General features: G+C 37.8%; 1 protein-coding gene across 1 annotated transcript in view; it reads left to right on the top strand.

Moving 5' to 3' along the window:
* Window positions 1-21,167, top strand: part of mettl16.L (methyltransferase like 16 L homeolog) — a 40,068-nt gene that overhangs the window by 5,200 nt on the left and 13,701 nt on the right. Inside the window, exons 3-8 of the mRNA NM_001091865.1 lie at window positions 1,092-1,291; window positions 7,216-7,356; window positions 11,185-11,300; window positions 12,189-12,331; window positions 17,306-17,375; window positions 17,482-17,571. Of these exons, the coding sequence (NP_001085334.1) occupies window positions 1,092-1,291; window positions 7,216-7,356; window positions 11,185-11,300; window positions 12,189-12,331; window positions 17,306-17,375; window positions 17,482-17,571 (760 nt within the window). The remainder of the gene's footprint in view (window positions 1-1,091; window positions 1,292-7,215; window positions 7,357-11,184; window positions 11,301-12,188; window positions 12,332-17,305; window positions 17,376-17,481; window positions 17,572-21,167) is intronic.

Below are 21,167 nucleotides of genomic sequence, written 5' to 3'. Positions count from 1 at the left end.
GAGCAAATTGACACAGACACAGGAAGAACATACAAATTACTTGCAGGTAGCTCCCAGTATGGAATCTAGTTCATGACTGCCCACTGTCCACTATGCTACTGCTCTTACCTCATGGCAGAACTCCAGCTAAATTAAAAATGTCATCATGTTACTATAGTCTTGGGGTTATCTAGAACACCAAATATCACCCTTGCCTGTATTCTGTTTATGGCATTTGTCAGTAGGTTACATTGTAAACGTGGCCATACGCGGGCAGATTTAAGATGCCAATTTGCAACTGCAATTTATCTGCCCATGTATGGGGCCCTCCAACAGGCCCCCCAATTGATATCTGGCCAGAAATTGGTCATATGTGGCAGGCTTGATTTTTTTGTTGGATCGAGAACTGCGTCGTCTCATTGATTCAGTCCTTGATCCAACTTTTCGTATCCTCTTTCATTATCATTCAATGAAAGATTAGCTTGTTTGTCGACCTTTATTGTACAATTATTATGACACAATAGGAGAGCCATGGTAGATGAGAAGATAATTGAGCCAGTAAGGGAAGGGCAAGCCAAGTAAAAATAAAGATTACATTGATACCTGACTGAGTGCATTGATATTGAACCTCTTGCAGAGATTATCCTTTTTATGTCGCAAATTATTTGAACACTTAAAATGAATGTGTTCACCCCTTTATTTATTGTTTTTAAATTTGTATTCAGGAGCAGTTACTGAAGTGTGTTATACATCAAGAAATCTCAGCCAATTCCAATTCTGCTAAAGGCTGAGGGCTTTTTATAGCTATTTATATGTGGTGTGATATGGTGTGATGTGCATTGTTAAAATACAATAAATGTGTCTGGCAGGCATTTAAATATATTCCAGGACATGACTGTTTTATTATGTTTTTTTTCATCTAGACCTGATTTTGACTAGCGGATGCAGTACAATCCAATACATTGTTGTTGAGGATCATTTCCAGATCTTATTTTATGATATTTTGACATAGGGTTATATTTTGCATGTTTAGTTCTGATGCATACTAAATTAAAACATTGTTTTCCTCAAAGCAACCTCCTTTCATTGTTCTTTACACTTTTTCATTTCAGCTTGAACTTCAAGGACCCTTGTGCTGTCAGAGCCTTGACTTGCACCCTCCTAAAAGAGGATTTTGGGCTTACTATAGATATTCCATTGGAGAGGCTTATACCTACTGTTCCACTGAGACTCAATTACATTCACTGGGTGGAAGATTTGATAAACTACCATGATTCAGACAAAACTGCCCTCAGACGCGGGATTGATATAGGTAACTATTTTTAGTGGTTGCCAAACTATAAAAGTATACCTGCATATGCGTGAGGATTAGGAAGAGACCCCAAGGTAAGAGGGGAGAAAAGTTACTTTTTTGGCTTTATATGCTTTTATGTTATCACTTGACCGTTTCCACCCTACCTTTCTTTTTTAGAACCACAATTGAATGTACCTTGCTAACTTTTTCAGTACTTTTAAGGGGTTATTCATCTTCCAAAACTTTTTTCAGTTCAGTTGGTTTCAGATAGTTTGTCTCTGGTGTTTGAGTCTGGAAGCTCAGTAGTTCAGGTGTGGATTTGAAACATTTTCATCAGAATCTAGATTAGCAACTATTGTTTCAATTATAGCACCTGCCTTTAATGAAACTCTGGGATTCTGCTCAACAGGTAAATTGATAAGAAATTTATTAACTTAATGTATCAACTTAATGTATTGTCCCACCAACCCTATAACCTATGGTCTATATTTCTTGGAAAAGCCCTGTACACTGGCTATAAGATTTTAGCATTCATAGTAATTAACTCTTTTTGTACAATATGTCGAGTTAGGAGATTCACACCCTCCACCAATGACCTCAGGGCAACATAGGATTAACATTTCATGGATTTGATTCTATGTTCCTGGCAGCCAAATATTACTCCTTTTTTCTAGCTTTTGAACTGAATAGTAGGCCTAGTTCTCCATTAAGTCTACAACTGCTAAACAACTTCACTCTGCAGTTGGTTTTAGCAGTAGTACAAAGCTTGCTGTATAATTTTGTAGGCATCTGTTCTTGTAATGATATGATAGCTGACAGCACCTTTGCTGACTACTCTTGTATTTGGACCTATTTACTCTTTGGATTTTTAACCAAAATTCTAATACCAATCTGTGCCAACACTGTCTTTATATATTACTCTACCAGTTGCCAAAACAGTTCTTTGGCATACGTAATTTTTTCTTAAACTACATGGCTAACCTCATTTTTAGTTCTGGTCAGAACATCGGGTTCAGGCTCACAGAGCAGTTTTAGGCACTAAAATATGCTTTATGTGCCTACACCGCTGATGCGGGAGCATAGGGGTTGATTCTTGGCCTGTGTTTATCCACAGGCCAAGAATAAGTCATGTGTGCCCATAGCCTTATAGCGATAAAAGCAATAACTAACACCAATTTGGGTGCTTTACATGTAGGAAAGGAGTTGAGGCGTTCTCCTAAGTATCAAAAGTAAGGAGGTTGCTTTCCGAATGCTTTAATACATGTCACGGCCACATGTAAAATCAATTACTTTTACATTTACATTTATATAGCTATGAATTTCAAGTCAAATGTATACATTCAAATGTGCAATTGTATTATATGCATTCATACTCTGCATGTGTACAGTAAAACACAATCTCTGAGAAGCTCTGTGCCCAGCAGCAAACTAACATGATCAGTGGCACCATATTATGTGTGATTTATTCTGGGTTATACCTGTGTTCATATTGTACTTTTCCCCAAAACATCTAAAATGGATGTGACACATGAAAGTGTTTTAGCATACTTACATGTTCTTGCCAAGGAGAGTGTACCCTTTTTTTAATGTCTACTGCAAGGTTTGGCCAAAGCCGTACACAATATGCATTTTTAAAATCCAAACCAGTCAGTTTAATTTAATAAGAAAATAAATTCTACCAAAAATGTTAATTCCATTTGTTTTCCATTAAGTAGCCTCAGTAAAGAATATGATCTTTTTTACGGGACACATTTTCTTTACCTATGGTAATCAATATATTTTTACCCTTTTCTGCATTATGATAAAAAATGGAGATGCTACAGGTAATTGACTGAGACTTGAAGCCAGAAACTAGATTTGTGATTTGTTACTTGGCAACCGCATGGATTGATTTTGCATTGCTAAGCAACATGAAGGATGCTGACATCAGCTATGACATTGGATGCCTTTCACACACAACCTGGAAACGTAGGATAGCTGCAAGTATACAGAGCAGATTCCCTATGCACATGTAGTATTTTTTTGCAGTTAAACAGGCCACTGCATTAGGGATTGAAACATTTGTTTGTGTTGACTGCACTGAACCAGCTTTGTCTACATATTTGTACATTTGTGTGGCAGCTCCTGAAGATCATCTTCTCCTGTGGCATAAAAGCTTTTAAATACACTGAAATTAAACAGCCCCCCCAAAAAAAGTTGTATCAAATTATCATAAAATATAACAGATAAATGGCTCACAGTTGTACACACTCTTGTATAATATACAAATGATTATTGAAAAAGGAATATTGTGCTGTCACAAACAAGTGATTCAATATTTATATAAAGGGAAATTAAGGCCAACTATAGACCATATGGCTCCTGTACATCCCAATCTACTAAACTGTGTTAAGATGGCCAAAGACACAAAGATATAGTCGTACAAAATGAAGATTTGTACAATTTTCGGACCGCATGTGAATCATTACGACATTTTTTGTGCCATGGTTGTCATTTAGTCAATCAGTCAAGTTAGAAGATTTCTGTAGGCTAACAGTAATATCTCTGCATGTATCGCCTATCTGACTGTATCCATGGGTGACTTTCACTAATATTTGTTGGCGGAACATTTTTACTACTTTATTTAATCTGAATGGTTAGTAGCAGGTCAGTCCATTAGAAAAAACGATCGTCCATCGTATGTGAGAACAAAATCTGCACATCTATGGCCAGCTTTACCTCTCACCTGATTGGTTATGTGCAACTGTGTCAGAATTGCTGGTTTCAAAGGGAAAATTAGCCCCTGCCAGTATACAGATTTCTGTCTGCAGCCAGTGACCTGTCTGGCAGGTCTGGATGGAAAGGGAGAAGGCTGCCAATGCAATAGGGATTTAATCATTAAATTACACGTGCTCCAGAAAAAAAAAACAGCAGAAAAGTGCAGTGTGTGTTATACAGAGTAATTTGCAGGGTGTTGAAAATATGCACTCCAGCCTATCCTGCTCTGTGGCCATGGCAGCACACAACATACATTGTACAAGTGCTGCCTGTAGTGTAGGGAAAAGATGCTCAGCTTCTCAACAGCTGCTAAGAGCCCACTGAGCATGTGAGTGTCACCGACACTTTCCAAGATGGTGACCCCCCTGTGACAAGATTGAAGTCCTGGATCATCGCTGCTATTGAGAAGCTGAAACTTTAGGCTGGTGCAAAAAAAGTTCAGTATATAAAATATGGCATTTTAAGCCATATTCATTTTTAGATTTTAGTTCTCCTTTAAAGAAGCTGGGGACTATCTGGGAGGCTATAAATTCCATGAGGACCACATGTCTTCCATGGACCTCTAATTGGACAGTACTGATGTATTGTGTGTTTATTACCAGCTTTTTGTAAATGAACAGAGATCCAGTTTTCTTCATGACAATTTATACACATTATTACTTTGTGTTTATAGATCCTCAATTCAGCATTGTTTATTTACCTGTGCCAAATTATTCAACATAGCTAATTTCAGCGCTTCTTTGTACTGTTGGACAAAAAAAAAAATGTATTTACGGCCACAAATGTGGTTTTGAAGAAATTGATGCAGATGTTGCTCGAATCAGCACCATTCATTAAAAGTATCCCAGGCTGTTCCTTGTACTTGAGCCTTTTGGCACCATTGCACCATGCCGATCTGTTCATATGAATCACACACAAGCGTACATGTTGATGCTGAGCAACCGACTGCTTGAGGTGGCAGTAGCCCCAGGGTTCCCACAGTGGGTAGTGTACTTGTGCTTAAAGAATTGGGGCAAACAACTTTTTTAAAAAACATCCAAAAATTTCATAATTTTTAGTTGTAAAATGTCAATGCAACTGCAGCCTATTGGAATCCAAGTGTGTAGGGGAAACCGAATATAGGTATGGGACCTGAGGTTTTCCGGGGTCTATTAGTAATTTGGATATCCATACCTTTAAAAGTCTACTAAAAAGTTATTTAAACCCAATAGGATTGTTTGCCTCAAAGAAGGATTAATAATAGATTAGCTAGAATCAAGTACAATATACTGTTTTATTATTACAGAGCTAAAGGAAATCATTTTTAAAAATTTGAATTATTAGATTTAAATGAAGTCTATGGTTTCTGGATAACCGATCCCAAACCTGTACCTGAAAAAACCCCACACAAATGTGCAGAACTCCTTGCAGTATCCTGTCTGGAACTGAACCTAAAACCTCAGCGCTGTATGGGTTCTACTTATTTAGAATCTAACCTAGGACCCTAGCTCAGTAAGGCAGCAGTGCTTACCATTAAAACTTGTAAAGTGTCTAATAAATCCACCATCCGTTTTCAAAAAGGCTACATGCATTCTAAGAGGCAGTTGAACATTCAGTATGTTGTAGTATGTACTGTATATTGTTGTATGTCCTATTCTTGGCAAATTTTCAGTTCACTACTTAATGTGACATAAAATATGCAGGTATGTTTTATGGGTTTATTAACAGAGTCTGTTCTGAATAATAGGACTGCAATAAACCGATCCCCATCTCATAATCAACTTAATCCAAATGAACAGATAGGAGAGTAATATCAGATGGTCTTTGGGAAAATGTAATAACCAGTCTTGCTAAATTTCCACAGAGTGTTTGTCCCTTTGTTGCAGGACGTTTTGTTGTCATTGCTTATGTCTCAGGATGTGCAGCTGCTCTCTCTGTGAGCCGTAGTTGCTGAAAATAGAAGAATATTAGTTGTGGGTGAATCTGATCCATTTTGCTTCACATTTAATTTGCGAAATGCTGAAAATTCGCCAAACCCATTAAATTAGTGGGTGTTTTTTTGTGTGACTTTTTCCAAAATGCACAATATACATTAGAGTCTATGGGCATTTTCTCTAGGTGAAACCTGGTGAAAAATGTCACCCATGACTACAGAAAATGTAATCATCAGGACCATTTGACATGTATAGCGTATGATGATTCTTATGTGACACCATCACAGAAATAGTTGTGTGAAAACTTTTTGATGTTGGCAAATGTGCCATGAATGGAAATAAGCAGGCTTTCAGTAGGTTCATGTTCATGGACGTTGTAATGTCAGCTATTTGGAAATATAACCATAAACAGCAGAGCGTGATCGCTCAGAGTGGGAGATGGTTTCACCAAAGATTCAGCAGGGCCAAGCATGCAGCATTCCAAGTTGATGTGAATTTCATTAGTATAATTTGTGTACCTAACCCCCCCCCCCCCCCCCAAAAGAACATTCATATATGGTGTGGTATGTTGCTGCATTATTTAATTATTTAGCAAAATACAAAGCCACATTTCCCTGAAATTGGCAGAATGCTGGCATGGTTTTACTGAGCAGTAGCTTCTGCACAAAGTGATTTACATTCCCATGTGAGTATAATGTCTGTTTCAAAAGCGGACTAACATCACAAAAGTGCATTTGATTGGAAAAGGAAACAAGGCCATGGCATAATCTATGTACAAGTTAATACCACTCCCAGGTATTTTGGACAATTAAAACGCTTGTAAATCTTTCTGCAGTTTTCCAAGGACACGTCTTTAGCTTAAACTATTTTGTTCCAATTTGTGCATACTGACTATGTATATTGATTTCATTCTAATTGTGGGAAAACATTTCTCCTAGTTTTACAGTGCACTTGATTATACCTTGTAAAATACTCTCTTTTATAAAGGCTGAAATGAAGTATAAGCAAGTGTCTGTAGACAAATATTCACACCTTCACTAAGCAGATATGCTGTATCCTGAGACTGACAGTCTGTAAGAAAAATGTAAAACTATAAGAGGACAGAGGGCCCCAATGGTGAAATTAGATCATTGGCCAGTTAAGACTTTTTTTTTGTTTTGTGTTTGTGAAAGACACATCACCCTAAAAAAAATACATTTAATTATCTTGGGCTTTTCCACATTTTCTCAATCTGCTGGAATAACTGAACATCTCGTTCTCTGTTTTCCCTAGGTACAGGCGCATCATGCATTTATCCATTGCTTGGGGCAACTCTCAATGGCTGGTATTTCCTTGCTACTGAAGTGGATGACATCTGCTATAATTATGCCAAGAAAAACGTGGAACAAAATAATCTGTCAGACCTCATAAAAGGTACTGCGTGTGTTAGTTGCTTTGTTTTTGTGCCTTGCTCAAACAATCATCCTATGTAGCACACAAGCAACATAAGTTATACAGTTACACAAGTTACAGTTACACAAGTAGTGAAATGCTTTATTTCTAAGAGGAGCAATATACCCTGATTCATATCTGCCATAAGTGCTCCTATAGGTTGACTAATGTTAAAGGTACATTACTATGGAAATCTTTTAAATGCTTTACCTGCATTGTGCTTGTTAGGAGTACTTTCCTTCTTGTGTACAGTTTTCCCTTGTTACCCTTCCCCCTGCAGAGAAATCTCACAAAGGCTGCACAGAACTCCAAATTGATCCCTCGACCTCTCCCATTGACTTAAACAGTAATTTGACATGTTTTAGGTGGCGAATAGTCGAATTTGAGTTCTTTAAGGGACAGTTTTATAAATCTCGAAAAGTCTAATTCAAATTTTTTTAAAAAGTTGAATCGAATTTGAATAACTCCCTAGTCGAATTTGACAGTTTTGACCATAAATTTTTTTTTAATTTCTAATTTTCAATTTGACTGTTGATAAATCTGCCTCTAACTGATATTAAGTGGGGCTTTGATGTTTTTCTAATTGACAAATCTTTATACGTCGCCAAACATAATCTTCGTCAGTAGGCGTGTTTTATACTGATTACATTATGCCTTTGTAGCTGGTCCAGGCCCGGACTGGTAACCTGTTTGTTCGGGCAAATGCCCGAGGGGCCGCTCTACCCTGTATTTAAGTGGGCCGCCCACTGCCTAATTAGATGCGGCACTTGCTGCACTATTAAATACTTCAAGTAAATCTGTAGGTGTCAGAAACGGGGGGCCATGTCAAGGAATCGCAGCATTGGTGGTTCAGTGGGTGGCTTGAACTCTCCGTTCAGTGATTGTTTGCTTTTCCTGGCGAGAGAGAGAGAGAGAGGTGCACGCAGGCACAGCACGCATCTGACCCAGGAGATTACAGAATAGTGTAAGGACCGGAGCCCAGTGAACCACCAATGCTACTCCGGAGATTTACCTACAAATAAATCATTAGAGTGAAAAGAAAAACTGACACGAGTGTGTGTTTGTGTTTGTGGGGGGGGGGGTAGGTATGGAGATTCTTGAAGAATAAGGAGACGGGACATAAAGAATTGTGGAATAGAAGGAGAGGGAGGCACATCTAGAAAGATGGCACACTTGCTCTTCTTTACCCAGTTTTAGTTTAAGATTGTTTTATTGACTATGCTGTGTTTCTCAGTTGTCTGCCAAAATTCAAAACAGAAGCACAGAAAGTGTTGCCTTCTGCTTGCTTTTCTTGTGGTGTCAGCCCCCACTACCTCTAACTGTCTACAATGTGCATTGGATAGCAGTATCTATTGCCTATGTATTGTGCTTTAGATTTCTGTGCCCCCTGCTTTCATGACATATTGTGCTTGGGGTGACAGTCCCTGTTGCATCTTGTATAATCTGATGGGAGTACCAGTACCCTAAAGTTAATGTATAATGTACTGCCTAGTCGCTATGTAATGTGCTTGAGGGTCCAGTGTCCTCTTCTATTACTGTAAAATAGGTCTTATAACCTATACATAGAACCCAGGTTACTGTTAGTCTACTGCAGAATAATCTTAATATACTGTTGCTCTGGGTTATAAGGCATTCAGCAAATGTTTCTGCTGCTGCTATGGTGCTCCTAAAAATCTTGTAGAGGTTGGATTTCAGTGGGCGTAGCCTAAAACTATGGCGTGGCCTACGCTACGCACGCCACCAAAACTCTTTCACTTGCCGCCGCCCCCAGACTTTGCAGTTCAAATCTAATGTTTATAAATAGGTTAGTATAACTTTACCATTGAGTGTGTTCTGGTGCTTTCTCCTGGCTCAGTTATGGAATGTGCAAGATTTTTTTTGTTGCAAATGTGCATGTCTTTCCTAAAAATTTGTGTCCTAGAGTATTTACATGGAGATGTGTCTGAAACCAGCCATATAGTAAAGGCCATAGAAAGGGAGACACGTGAGAAAGCCAAAGGCACTTCACAAACTAAGGTTACATGCGTGGGTTGCCACAATAATGGTTATATTTGTCACACTCCATTTTTGTGCAATTCAAAGAAAAACAGGGCATGTCAGCCTGGAGGGATTCCTCGGATTAAATAACAAAACACAAAGCATCATTTTATGCCTTTTGCTTTGCTTTACATGTAAAACAAGAAGCTTTTTGATACTGGGAATGTTAACATAATATTCTGTTATAATAATTTTAATTTTGTTTTCACTTTTTCCATTAAAGACTAAAAACAGGCTTTGCTGTTTTTTTCATCAATCTTTTTTGTTACAGTATCATGTAGTTGGTAAATATGACATTTGTATTAGTTAGCACTTTGTTCATGCCCTGACGCTCTTAAAGAAAGGAGAAGGAAAGGCTAAAATCAAGTAAGCTTTATCAGAAAGGTCTATATAAATACACCAGTAAACCCTCAAAGTAATGCTGCTCTGAGCCCTCTGTCAAAAGAAACACAGCATTTCTTTCCTTTTATTGTGTACACATGGGCTTCTGTATCAGACTTCCTGTTTTCAGCATAAACCTCCAGGGCAGGGCTTGAGCATGCTCAGTTTGTTCGTCTCCCCTTCCCTCCTCCCATCCCAGCTGTAATCTGAGCTCAGAGCTGTATGTGAGCAGGGAGAGACTCAGGCAGGAAGTGATGTCACACCAAGCTTATATGGCAGCTTCTATCCTAAACAAACAGAGACAGGGTCTAGAGCTGTTTACTCCGGTATGGTAAAGCATTATCCAGAATAAATATAGCGTTCTAGCTTGCACTATTGTGGATAATCTGTTCGCAATAAACTGTCTTTCCTTCTCCTTTAATGACTACTGAAGCTCTAGGAATCACCGTCAGGCAGAAAAATATACTGTAGTGGTTAGCTAATTCTGGTGAGCTGTAAGCCAACAAGCCACTAGAGGTTTTCAGTGATTATCAAACCTGTGTGATATCTGGACGAAAACTAGCTGGGACTTCAAGAGAGCCCTATAAACAGGCCAATAAGTGGCTGACTTGGTCTGAAGAGCCACGTCGGCAGCTTTTATCAGATTATGTACACCCACCTTAAAGGGGTTTTATTATAATGTAGCGAGTGATATTCTGAGACAATTTGCAACCATGCACTGCTTTGAATAAAAGACTGCAATATGAATGGGAGAGGGCAGCAATAGAAAGATGAGTAATAAAAAGTATCAATAACAATAAATGTGTAGCTTTATAGAGCATTTGTTTTATAGATGGGGCCAGTGACCCCCATTTGAAAGCTGGAAGGAGTCAGAAGAAAAATGCAAAAACGAAAAAACTAGAAAAAAAAGTAATGAAGACCAATTGAAAAGTTGCTTAGAATTCTCCATTCTAGAACATACTAAAACTTAACTTAAAGGTGAACCACCCCTTTGAGTTAAGTAAAAGAAAGGTGAAACACATTATGCTTAAATAATGGGTTTTCTGAGTTGAGCATTTTCTTGGTGAGAGTAATGTGCCACAATGTATGATGGCCACCCTAATTTAAGGCCTGTATAAAACCGTTCTACAGAATCCATTTATAAAGACAAACTGCAATCAAAGCTAATGTTTAAATGGCTCTCAAATGTAATAACTGTGAAAGGGATATTGTCACTATACTGTATTAAAGGCTTTTATCAAATACTGGATAATCTCTAGAAAGTGTCAGCAATGTGTAAATACATTTGAAATAAAGTTACTCCCCTAACCTACTTGTGAATGCCGAATTCCTGTACATTAGCATATGTATTATCGTTGCATAACTATTGCTATTTCATTTCTTTCTTTGCAGTGGTTAAGGTGCCCCAGAAAACTTTGTTGATGGATGCACTGAAAGAAGAATCTGAAATCATTTATGATTTTTGCATGTGCAACCCTCCATTTTTTGCCAACCAGTTGGAAGCCCAGGTGCAGTATTATATATGTGCAAAACTATATATACCGTTTAGATTGCTTACAGGTTGCTGGTTTACAGTCACTCTGGTGACTTTTTCTGATTTTGTTGTGTTTAATATGTTTTTAGTATGAGATTAACAGTATCAAGGAAAGGATCATAATTGCTCTGAAGGTACAAGAGACTGTCAGTGTATAGTAATTGATTGTTATTTCAGCTTATACCTTTTGCATAAGTGAGCAGTTTGGAGGGTGGGATTGCTCTGACAAAGCACCGTTCTTTGTTCTCAATAGAGAATAGGTAAGAGACTGAACAATGTTAGCGATGTAAGCACTATTTGTATGCCTGGGGTGTTGTGCCAGAAATTTGCTCCAATGCTAGTGTAGAATCTGTTTGTTATAGGAAACTGCAAAGAGGTATTTGTGTATTTCCTTGAAGGACGATGACATACAACTAAAAGCTGCTCTATGTTAAAACTCATCCATAGACTCCCAAGAACCAGATTCCTTAAGCCAACAAGCTATGAAAAATGTAAAAAAAAAAAAGTTTTGCTGTGCAATAACATGATCATTAAACACCCTAGTTTTGCTCAGCAACTTATAAGCAACAGCTGAATATTTTAATTTAATACTTGCGAATATAATGCTCATTAATGGTACGATAGGAAAATAAACAGAGCAGACACTGAGGTTCTCCTTACAAGCATACAGTTGAAAACTAAACCTTTGCTTTATCAAAGGCTATATTAACCATGTTACCATCTCCAAATGCATGTATTTATTTAAGAAATTACACAAACATTGTTAGTTTTTAACAGAATAGTGCTGATCCTTTGTGTAAGATTACAGGGATGACTAGTATATTTTAATGTATCATTTCAAGAACTGAGTTTTTCCCCCTAGGGAGTTAACTCTCGCAACCCTCATCGGTCTCCCCCGAGCTCAGTGAACACTGGAGGCATTACAGAGATTATGGCTGAAGGGGGAGAGTTGGAGTTTGTCAAGAGGATCATCCATGATAGTCTTAAGCTAAAGAAGAGATTGAGGTGAGTCTACTACAGTTTTGCATAGAATTGGACTGCCACACCTATGGCAATTCAGTTGTCCAGTTTCCGCCTAGCTAATACATCTTATTCCAGCAAAAAGAAAGCCTCATAGAGCAAAAAAGAAAGGCATGCTATGGGTAGGAATGAAGACAAATTCTGGAAGTTTATTGGCCATCATTAGTTGTCTTCCATTGGCCTATCTTTAGCTTTTGACTGATGGCTTTACTCTTGTAATTGCTTCCAGGGGTTATCGTAGGCTTTGTTGTTGCAGATTGAACATGGAATATGGTACCATCCAGAGAAAAACTTGTCCATTTGTTATTTTAGCTGTAACATGTGTGGGACCTTCTTAACAACCTTAGTGTGATCATGATCATTATGCCCTGCATACATTAAATTATTAAAAGGGTGGTTCACCTTCAAGTTGGTTCACCTTCAAGTTAACTTCCAACTTTTAGTATGTTGTAGAATGGCCAATTCTAAGCAAATTTTCTGTTAGTCATTGTTTATTTTTTATGTTTTTTAAATTTTATTTTTCTTTTGACTCTTTCCAGCTTTCAAATGATGGTCACTGTCCCCATCTAAAAAATGTTCTGTAAGGCTACAAATTTATTGCTCTTGTTACTTTTTATTACTCATCTTTCTAGTCAAGCCCTCTCCAAATCATTTCCCAGTCTCTTATTCAAATCATTGCATGGTTGCTAGGGTGATTTGGACCCTGGAGAGCAGCTGAATAAAAAGCTAAATAGCTAAAGGTTTACTCAACGGTGAACAACCCCTTTAAGTAGAAATAAGAGGGCGATTAATTACCTTGCCAGTAGTCAGAAGGGCATTTGTGTGTTTTAGACATCCTTGTTATGACTGTTTAGGATAGAATATGGCATTTATGATTTACACATACCTCTTAACCTAAACTTTTGGAATAAGGACTTCACTGTCTCATTGATGCAGTCCTCTCCTGTCCTGGCAGCCTGCATTTATTTTTATTACAGTGCACTTATATATATCAGCCTGATATGACCATATTGGGTAAGGTTGCCAAACAAGTGGATCTTCAGGTGTTTTAATTTAAACAGTCAAACCCTGTTGTTTTCATTGGATGTTAAAGTTCAGTTGCATTGCTTTCTCTTTTAAGAAAAAGAATGAGCATTCAGTATAAGTTTGCACATTACTACAAGTCTGCAGTCAGCCTCTCTCTCAGAAAATATGCTTCTGAAAAGACATAATTATTAGTTTTAATGCAAAATGTAACCATTTTCTTGATATTATAATAGTTATCTGTAATGATGACATAACAAGAGTGAAATGGTGAAGATGTATTAAAGTGGTGGTTCACCTTTAAGTTGACTTTTAGTATGTTATAGAATGGCCAATTCTAAGTAACTCTTCGATTGGCCTTTACTTTTTATAGTTTTGGAATTATTTGCTTTTTTCTTCTCTTTCCAGCTTTCAAATGGGGGTCACTGACCCCAGCTAAAAACAAATGCTCCATAATGTCTCAAAATATCACTTTCGACGTCATACTCAAAGTTAACTCAAAGTTAACTCAAACTCAAAAGAACACAACCCATTTAAAGTCTACTGTAAGATCTTATGAGAAATATTTACTCAATTAATAAAGGAAAAGGGATGGGGATGAGTTCCAAGCCATGTGCATATGTCAGGAGAACCCTCTTTTTCCTCATCTTGTGAACTTTGCTTGGAGTTGTATTTGTGAATGTTTCATGTGTCTTCTACTTATTAAATAGGGTTTTTTGTTTTCACACAAAAATACATTTTGTTGTACTGCTGGTTTAGAAAATAACATAACCCATCTCTAGTTAAAGGGTTAGTTCACCATTGAATTACATTTTAGTATAATGTAGACAGTGATTTTCTGAGACGTGTACCTTCTGCCTGCAGCTGTGCTAACCTAGGTTTAATTCCAGCCAGCATACGATCATGGTGTGTATGTGATAGGGACCTTACACTGTAACGATTGATGTGAAGACAGTATATTCTCTTTAAAGCAAAGAATAACAATTATTCAATGAGGTTGGAAGATGAAGGGGAGAGCCCCTAAATTGGAACCGATGAACTAATGCGCTCCTCGATCCGATGGGATTTTTTAACCCATAGATATTGATAGTGGAAGCCTGTCAGAGGGCCCCATACACTGCTCAATAAAATGCTGACTTAATCTGTCGGCAGTTTATATCTGCCTGTGTATTGGGACCTTTAAGCCCTCACCGCATCTCCTGGAAGACTAATATGTGTCTGTTTATAACCTGTAAGGAAATATTCTTATCTTCAGTTTTTCTGCCTCCAACTCTCCCTTGGTGCTAGTTTACTTTCACTTTGTAAAATGCTTCCTGGACCTTAATTCCCTTGATGTATTTGTTTGTGTAATATAACCACTCGCTCTTCTCTTGTAATCTGGTAAAGTTGATTTTATAAGAAAGCCATACCATAGACTAAATAACTCATAATAAAAAAAACAAATCTTTTTCTCTCTAATAATAAAATACCTTTTATTCGATTGTAACTAATCTGCACAAATCCATATTGTGGCAAAAAAATCGACTGGCTTTATTTAATGTTTAAATTATTTTTAGCAGGCTTCAGGTATGGTGATCCAAATTATGGAAAGACCTCTGAAAACACCCAGGTCTCAAGTATTATTATAATACTATACCTTTATCTTTCTCTCTCATTTTTTAATGTACTTAACAGGGCAAATCAAAATATTTTTTCCAACTACATTAATATGTTTTGTGAGCGTTGTGAATCATTTTGCTGTCAGATAAACTAGAAGTCTGGAATATTTCTTATTTAACACAATTTTTCCATCTCACGGTCTCATTAATCTGAGCTATACTTAATATTAATGATACACCCACTAAGTACCGACTGTAAGACGCTCCAGGACTGAAATGTTGTATCATCGAGATATACATTGTATATTAGTTGTATATTGTATATTAGTTGTATATTGTATATTAGTTGGCCGAACTTTATCATTTCATCTCAGACCGGCTTTGCACTCGTGCTGGCCTTGTATTTAATAGCAATTACATTTACAAATAACTTTAAACTAACTTTCCAGTTTAACATTTTGGTTTTGGTTTGGTATGACTTTAACCCACCAATATACTCTATCTAACTCACTATTAGGGATTAAGTAGCACAATGATTAACTGTTATGTGTAGGATCTTCCTTTCATTTTTCCTTTTTTTGCCTTGAGATCATCAAAATGACACTGCTTGTGCCAAGCCCTTCCGATCCACTTGAGCAAGAAGCATTGTACGTCACTTGGCACTTGCTGCTGTCACTCGCAAATTGTGCATTTGAGTCTGAAAATCTGCCTAACGTAGCTGTGAGTGAAAAAGCTCCTTACCCCCACACAACATTCTTGCACCCACACACATCCTAAATCATGAGCATCAGTAAAACTCCTGGTAGTATTTACTAAAAGTTATATGATAAGGAAGTTTCTTTAGCTTCTTTGGCTTTCCCAGAAGAACCCATAAATTGTGCGTGACTTTAATTAAAGGTAAGGTTTTTCTATTACTGAAGGCCACGAATCATAGACAGGCAGGCAGGGCTAATTAAACTACATATGTTAGTCTCTTGTTTCAGTAGGGTTATAGTTGTATTGCATTTGTCCAGGTATCCTTGTCTATGTCTGGAATTGATATTAGTAATTTGTCATAATCTGAATCAAAAATGGAATCTTGGATTTTTCAAAAAATAATCTTGCATAGGTTACAGGCCACTATATTTTGGTAGGGGGTGGAGTTTGTTGACACAGGAAATCTATAATAAAAATTTGAAAGAATTGTTCAACCATGTCACCATATTCACAAGGAAAGAAACTGTAAATACTTAAAAAGTAAATTGTTCGAGTAATGCCATACAGAGATGTGACCAGTGGTGTAACTATATAGGATACAGACCTTGCCGGGTCAGTGGTCCTGCTTCCTCTACGTAGCCTTTCCTACCTGTGTGGGGGATAGTTTGCAATGTGCACCAGGCCCCTCTGACTTATTTTTTGCAGGAGGGCCGGTGCCTTATAGCCACTGGATTTGATGCCTCTCTGCTTAAAAGTGAGTTAGTCACCTGAAATGTAAGACAATTTAAGACATGAGTTCCCAACCTTTTTTACCCGTGAGCCACATTCATATGTAAAAAAAAAACGTTGGGAAGCAAGCACGAGAAAAGTCCCTGGGGGTGCCAAATAAGAGTTGTGATTAGCTGTTTGGTAGCCCATGTGTGTACTGGCTGCCTACAGGAGGTTCCACTTGGCAGTTCACCTAGATTTTAGGCAATTAGAACATGCCCCCAAGCCAGGAATCCAAAAATAAGCACCTGCTTTGAGGCTACTAAGAGCAATATACAATGGGTTGGTGAGCAACATGTTGCTCACAAGACACTGGTTGGGGGATCACTGCTTTAACTGATGAATATCAGGCTCCCCTTTGGATAGTAATGGATGCAGTACATACCATGCTCTACATGTCGAGAAGGCCAAGGCCTCCATCCTCACATGTAAAAGTCAGTCCCTTCTACAAAACAAAACAAAACTCATCTATTTTGCCAGTTGAAAAACAGACTCATCATTTTAATCCTAGCAAAGACTGCTTTAATCAGTAGACCAGGTTGTTCTGTAGTATGTAAAGGACTTTAGTCATTCTGTCACTATCTGCTGTCAGAACAATTATAACATTATAGCAGGTATTAGCAGGTTTTGGCTGTCCAACTGGTATAAGATTGCAACCTTTAGCATCTGCCTGCTGACTTAGCTGGGAAATTCTCAGTGCTGAAGTATGTGATTATCTGTAGCTCAGATGTCACCTATCCTTGGATTATATCATTTTATTTTTCCTTTGTTCTTGTTTACTCATTTTCCATTTTTGTTATCAGTCTTGAAATCATGAAATCCGTGCACTTGCCTGAAATTGCAGCTCACTCACCTATTGATCCTTTAATTCTAGATGGTACAGTTGCATGCTGGGAAAGAAATGCAGTTTGGCTCCCTTGAAGGAGGAATTACGATTACAAGGGGTAAGTTTTTACTCTGTATGCACAGAACGCGCATTTTTGGGCAGGATTGGGTTTAAAAAATGTGTAATGCACAGTATGTAAATTATATTTGTATTTGTTACTGTAGGTTCCTAAAGTTGCACACACAGAGTTTTACCAGGGACGCACAATGCGTTGGGCTTTGGCCTGGAGTTTCTATGAAGAGGTTATCATTCCAGTAAGTATAATAAAGTATAATACTGCATAGGTACAGTTAAAGCAAGAGTCACATCAAGGTTCCCCAAACACATGCTTGGATTGCTGCATCCCACTCAACTTTTTTTTTTATGTAACCTGAAGCACACGTTTGCTGAATGTTGAGGACAAGAGAGTCAAATGATACAACCATCTTTATTTATTTAGTCTCAAATTTGGGAAGTGCAAGGGAGCAAGGCCTTGGTCATGTTCCTGATTCTTTATGCATTACAAAGTAATATTATCTGGCATAGACTGTTATTAAACTGTTGAAATGACCTCTTCTTAAGGTAGTGAGCTTTGTTTAACAGCCTTAAAGGGCACCTGTTGCCAAATAATATCCCCAACCAAAGTTGCGGGCTACTAGAGTCCACACTCCAGTTGGGGGTAACAGTAGTTTTTCTTTTTTAAATTGCCACCCACACCGGGAGGGAGCTCCTGGTGCAAGCAGCCATGTTGGGGCACACGCATGTGCATAATGAGCGAATGGTGCAACATGCACATTATGAGCATGCACATGACGTCATAAGCTCATTATGCACATGTGCTCTGAACAAAAAAAGCTATTGCTACCCACACCCAGAGTGCGGGCTCTATTATCGCTCTTTTGGTTGGGTATAATGTTCTTTAAAAACAGGTGCACTTTAAGGCCCGTTATGCTGATGTTTAGATGAATGGAAATTTGTACATATTTTTTGAAATACAGTCGGAAGGGCAGTTATGCTGTGATATAAGGTGAATTCATTATATGCTGGAAACCCACCTGTAGGCTAAATAGAGATTTGGGATGAACGTAAATTTCTGATGATTTGTTATTTCTGGTAATTTGGTATAGCAATGTGTTAATAAATGTTTAACCTTGGAATCTAGTAAAGAGGGCCTAGACTAAATAGACAGAAAAATAAGGTTTCTACCTAAATAGCATGGGCAGGTACCTGTTCAAATGTCTTCTGCCCACCCCTAGTCCGGGTGGTTCGCTTCGCTGATGTTCTAGCGTCTCCCCTGCCCTCCGTCATTCCCCCATACCTCCCTCCTCTGCCCTTCCCTTTCTTTGCTCTCCCCTCCCTTCTCATGCGTGCGAATGGGGGGGGGGTAGTCGACCGGGGTGCCTAGGGTGCCCTTTCGGCTTGGTCAGGCCCTGAGTGACTCAACTTTTATTCAAATTATGAATTAAATATGAAAATGGACTTCTGGATAACAGGTTTCTAGAAAACGGATCCTGTAAATTCAGCATTTCTTCCATATCTACATCGGTCTGTAGTGAATAAATTCTGTAAACTTTTGCTCATAGAATCTTCTGTTCTGCAGTCCTCCCTTGTTTTCTGGGTCTGGGAAGCCTATAAACAAATAAATCAGCCAAAAGCTTATTGCAACCAGCTAAAAGTATAGCACAAAAGCAAAACTTATGCATCTGTAGTGTAGTGCACTCGACTCCAGTTTGTTGCTCTTTTGTTGGACTCTGTTAATGAACCTAATCCCAACATATTTTGTCAAACTGAACTACTTTATGGTACCTTATTGTATGTCATTCACAATGGAACTGAAACCAGTATCAAAAGGGATAGTTTATGCTTGAAATAAAATGAGTCTGCATACGTTATCTTTGTTTTCTACATTTTAAAACTAGTTTTTTTTTTTTAATGATTTGTTTTAAATACCCCAAAAACATGGTGCCCAAAAGGTCCACTTTTGACCTGCACATGAATTGCCTGCAAGGTCTTGTGCCAGAGTTTGTCAAGCAATAATAGTTTACTGTCTATTCTATATAAACTGATGAAACTAAACAAAACTAAACAAAATTTCATAAGTTATATTCAAAAGGAGTGCTGAAAATGAATTGCTTATTGCTAATATATTAGGTAACAGATAGGTCATGTTTATGGAAGAAAATGAATTACTTTCTGTAATTACTGAAAGGTAGGAAAAAATGTTACCCAAATTGTTTTTGTAAATAAGTGTGCTGTATAATGTGAGGGCACTGTGCAACACAAGTCAGACAATAGCCGTGTTAGATTTGTTTCGTCTAGAAGTTCTTTTGTCAGGAGTAAATAAAACTTGTTTGATTTTCTCATTTTCACCCTTATGTGCATGCAAATGACCATCCTGGTTCATTAAACACATATGCACATGTCAATTTGCATACATAATTCATGCATGTGTTATTTCACACCCACAGAATTAGACATCAGGCAGCTGTCACAATATACAATATCACATCTATCAAGATCGTGTTTGGGGGAGAATGGCATGCTTCATGCACACTGGCCCCTTCTGCTTCCAAGATGCACACCAAATGCAAAGATGTCCTTGATTAGCTGATTTTGTTGTGATGTTTTAGATATCTCTGCCTGTCTCTCCAGCTATTGGGAGAGAGAGAGAAATGGACAAATTTGGCTTTGAAGTGTAACTTGGGTATGGATTTCAGTATGGTCCTGGATGGCATTGGTGGGGTGGGGGTACAATGTAATGAAGTAAATTAAATATAGGAGGGGCCTGTTGTGCATCAGCATGGGTATTTCTCTGGCCTGGAGTATATCATATCACATGTAGGATTCCCAGACATAAGCAGTTTGCTATAAATTTTAGAAATCAATCCTGCTGGCAGTCAGGTTGAATAGGTCAGTTTATTAGATTCGAACAACTCCGATATTTATCATTGCCTGAACCTTCAGGTGTTTTTAAACCAAAATAATGATTGCCTTTAGAAAGGTCCCAATTGGAACGAAAATGTCACAATGGAGAACGAAACGTCACTATTAATAGAAAATATATTAAAAAAATATGTACAGTAGAATAAAATTGTGTCAAATCAGGGAAATTAATTATGCATTATATGTTGATGGGGCCACATATGTAAAACTGTGGTTTTCACTGTAACTTGTAAAAATGCTCAGTGAAGCATTCTGGCTACGTTTACATGAATTCACTTATTGGATTAAAGTGGACCTGTCATCCAGACACACAAATCTGTATAATAAAAGTCCTTTTCAAATTAAACATGAAATCCAATTTCTATTTTTTATTAAAGCATTCATAGCTGTTGTAAACTCATTTAAAAATCTCAGCTGTCAATCAAATATTGTCTGCCCCTCCTCTATGCCAGTGGCATAGAGGCGGGGCAGACCATTACTTTCACTTTCCATTCAGCACTTCCTAGATGTCACTGCTCTCCACACATTCCCCCGTTCTCTTTACCGTTTAATTGTGTAGCCAGGACATGGGGATGGACATCAGGTCCCCCATTCTGGTGCAAGATTCTGAGATGATGCAAGGCTTGCCTTAATAACACTGTCCACAAAATGGCTGCTTCCTGCTTGCTATAATTATGAATCCCCAGACTGAAAGAAACAAGATTTAAATAATTTATATAGTGTAATTTAAGTTCATTTTGCTTGACTAATGTGATAAAATAGGATTTGGAAATTTTTTTTTGGGTGACGGGTCCCCTTTAAGATAATCTTTTATTAGAAAAATATGTATCATGATTGTAATCCTTTCCTTTAGATGCTCCTCTCATGCAGTCCATTTCAATACTTGACAAAAATTGTTATAGATCTATTACAATTGATTAATGCATAA

This window comes from Xenopus laevis, chromosome 2L (assembly GCF_017654675.1).
Source record: "Xenopus laevis strain J_2021 chromosome 2L, Xenopus_laevis_v10.1, whole genome shotgun sequence".
In the NCBI taxonomy this organism is placed as follows: domain Eukaryota; kingdom Metazoa; phylum Chordata; class Amphibia; order Anura; family Pipidae; genus Xenopus; species Xenopus laevis.
This window is presented reverse-complemented; position numbering and strand designations above follow the sequence as displayed.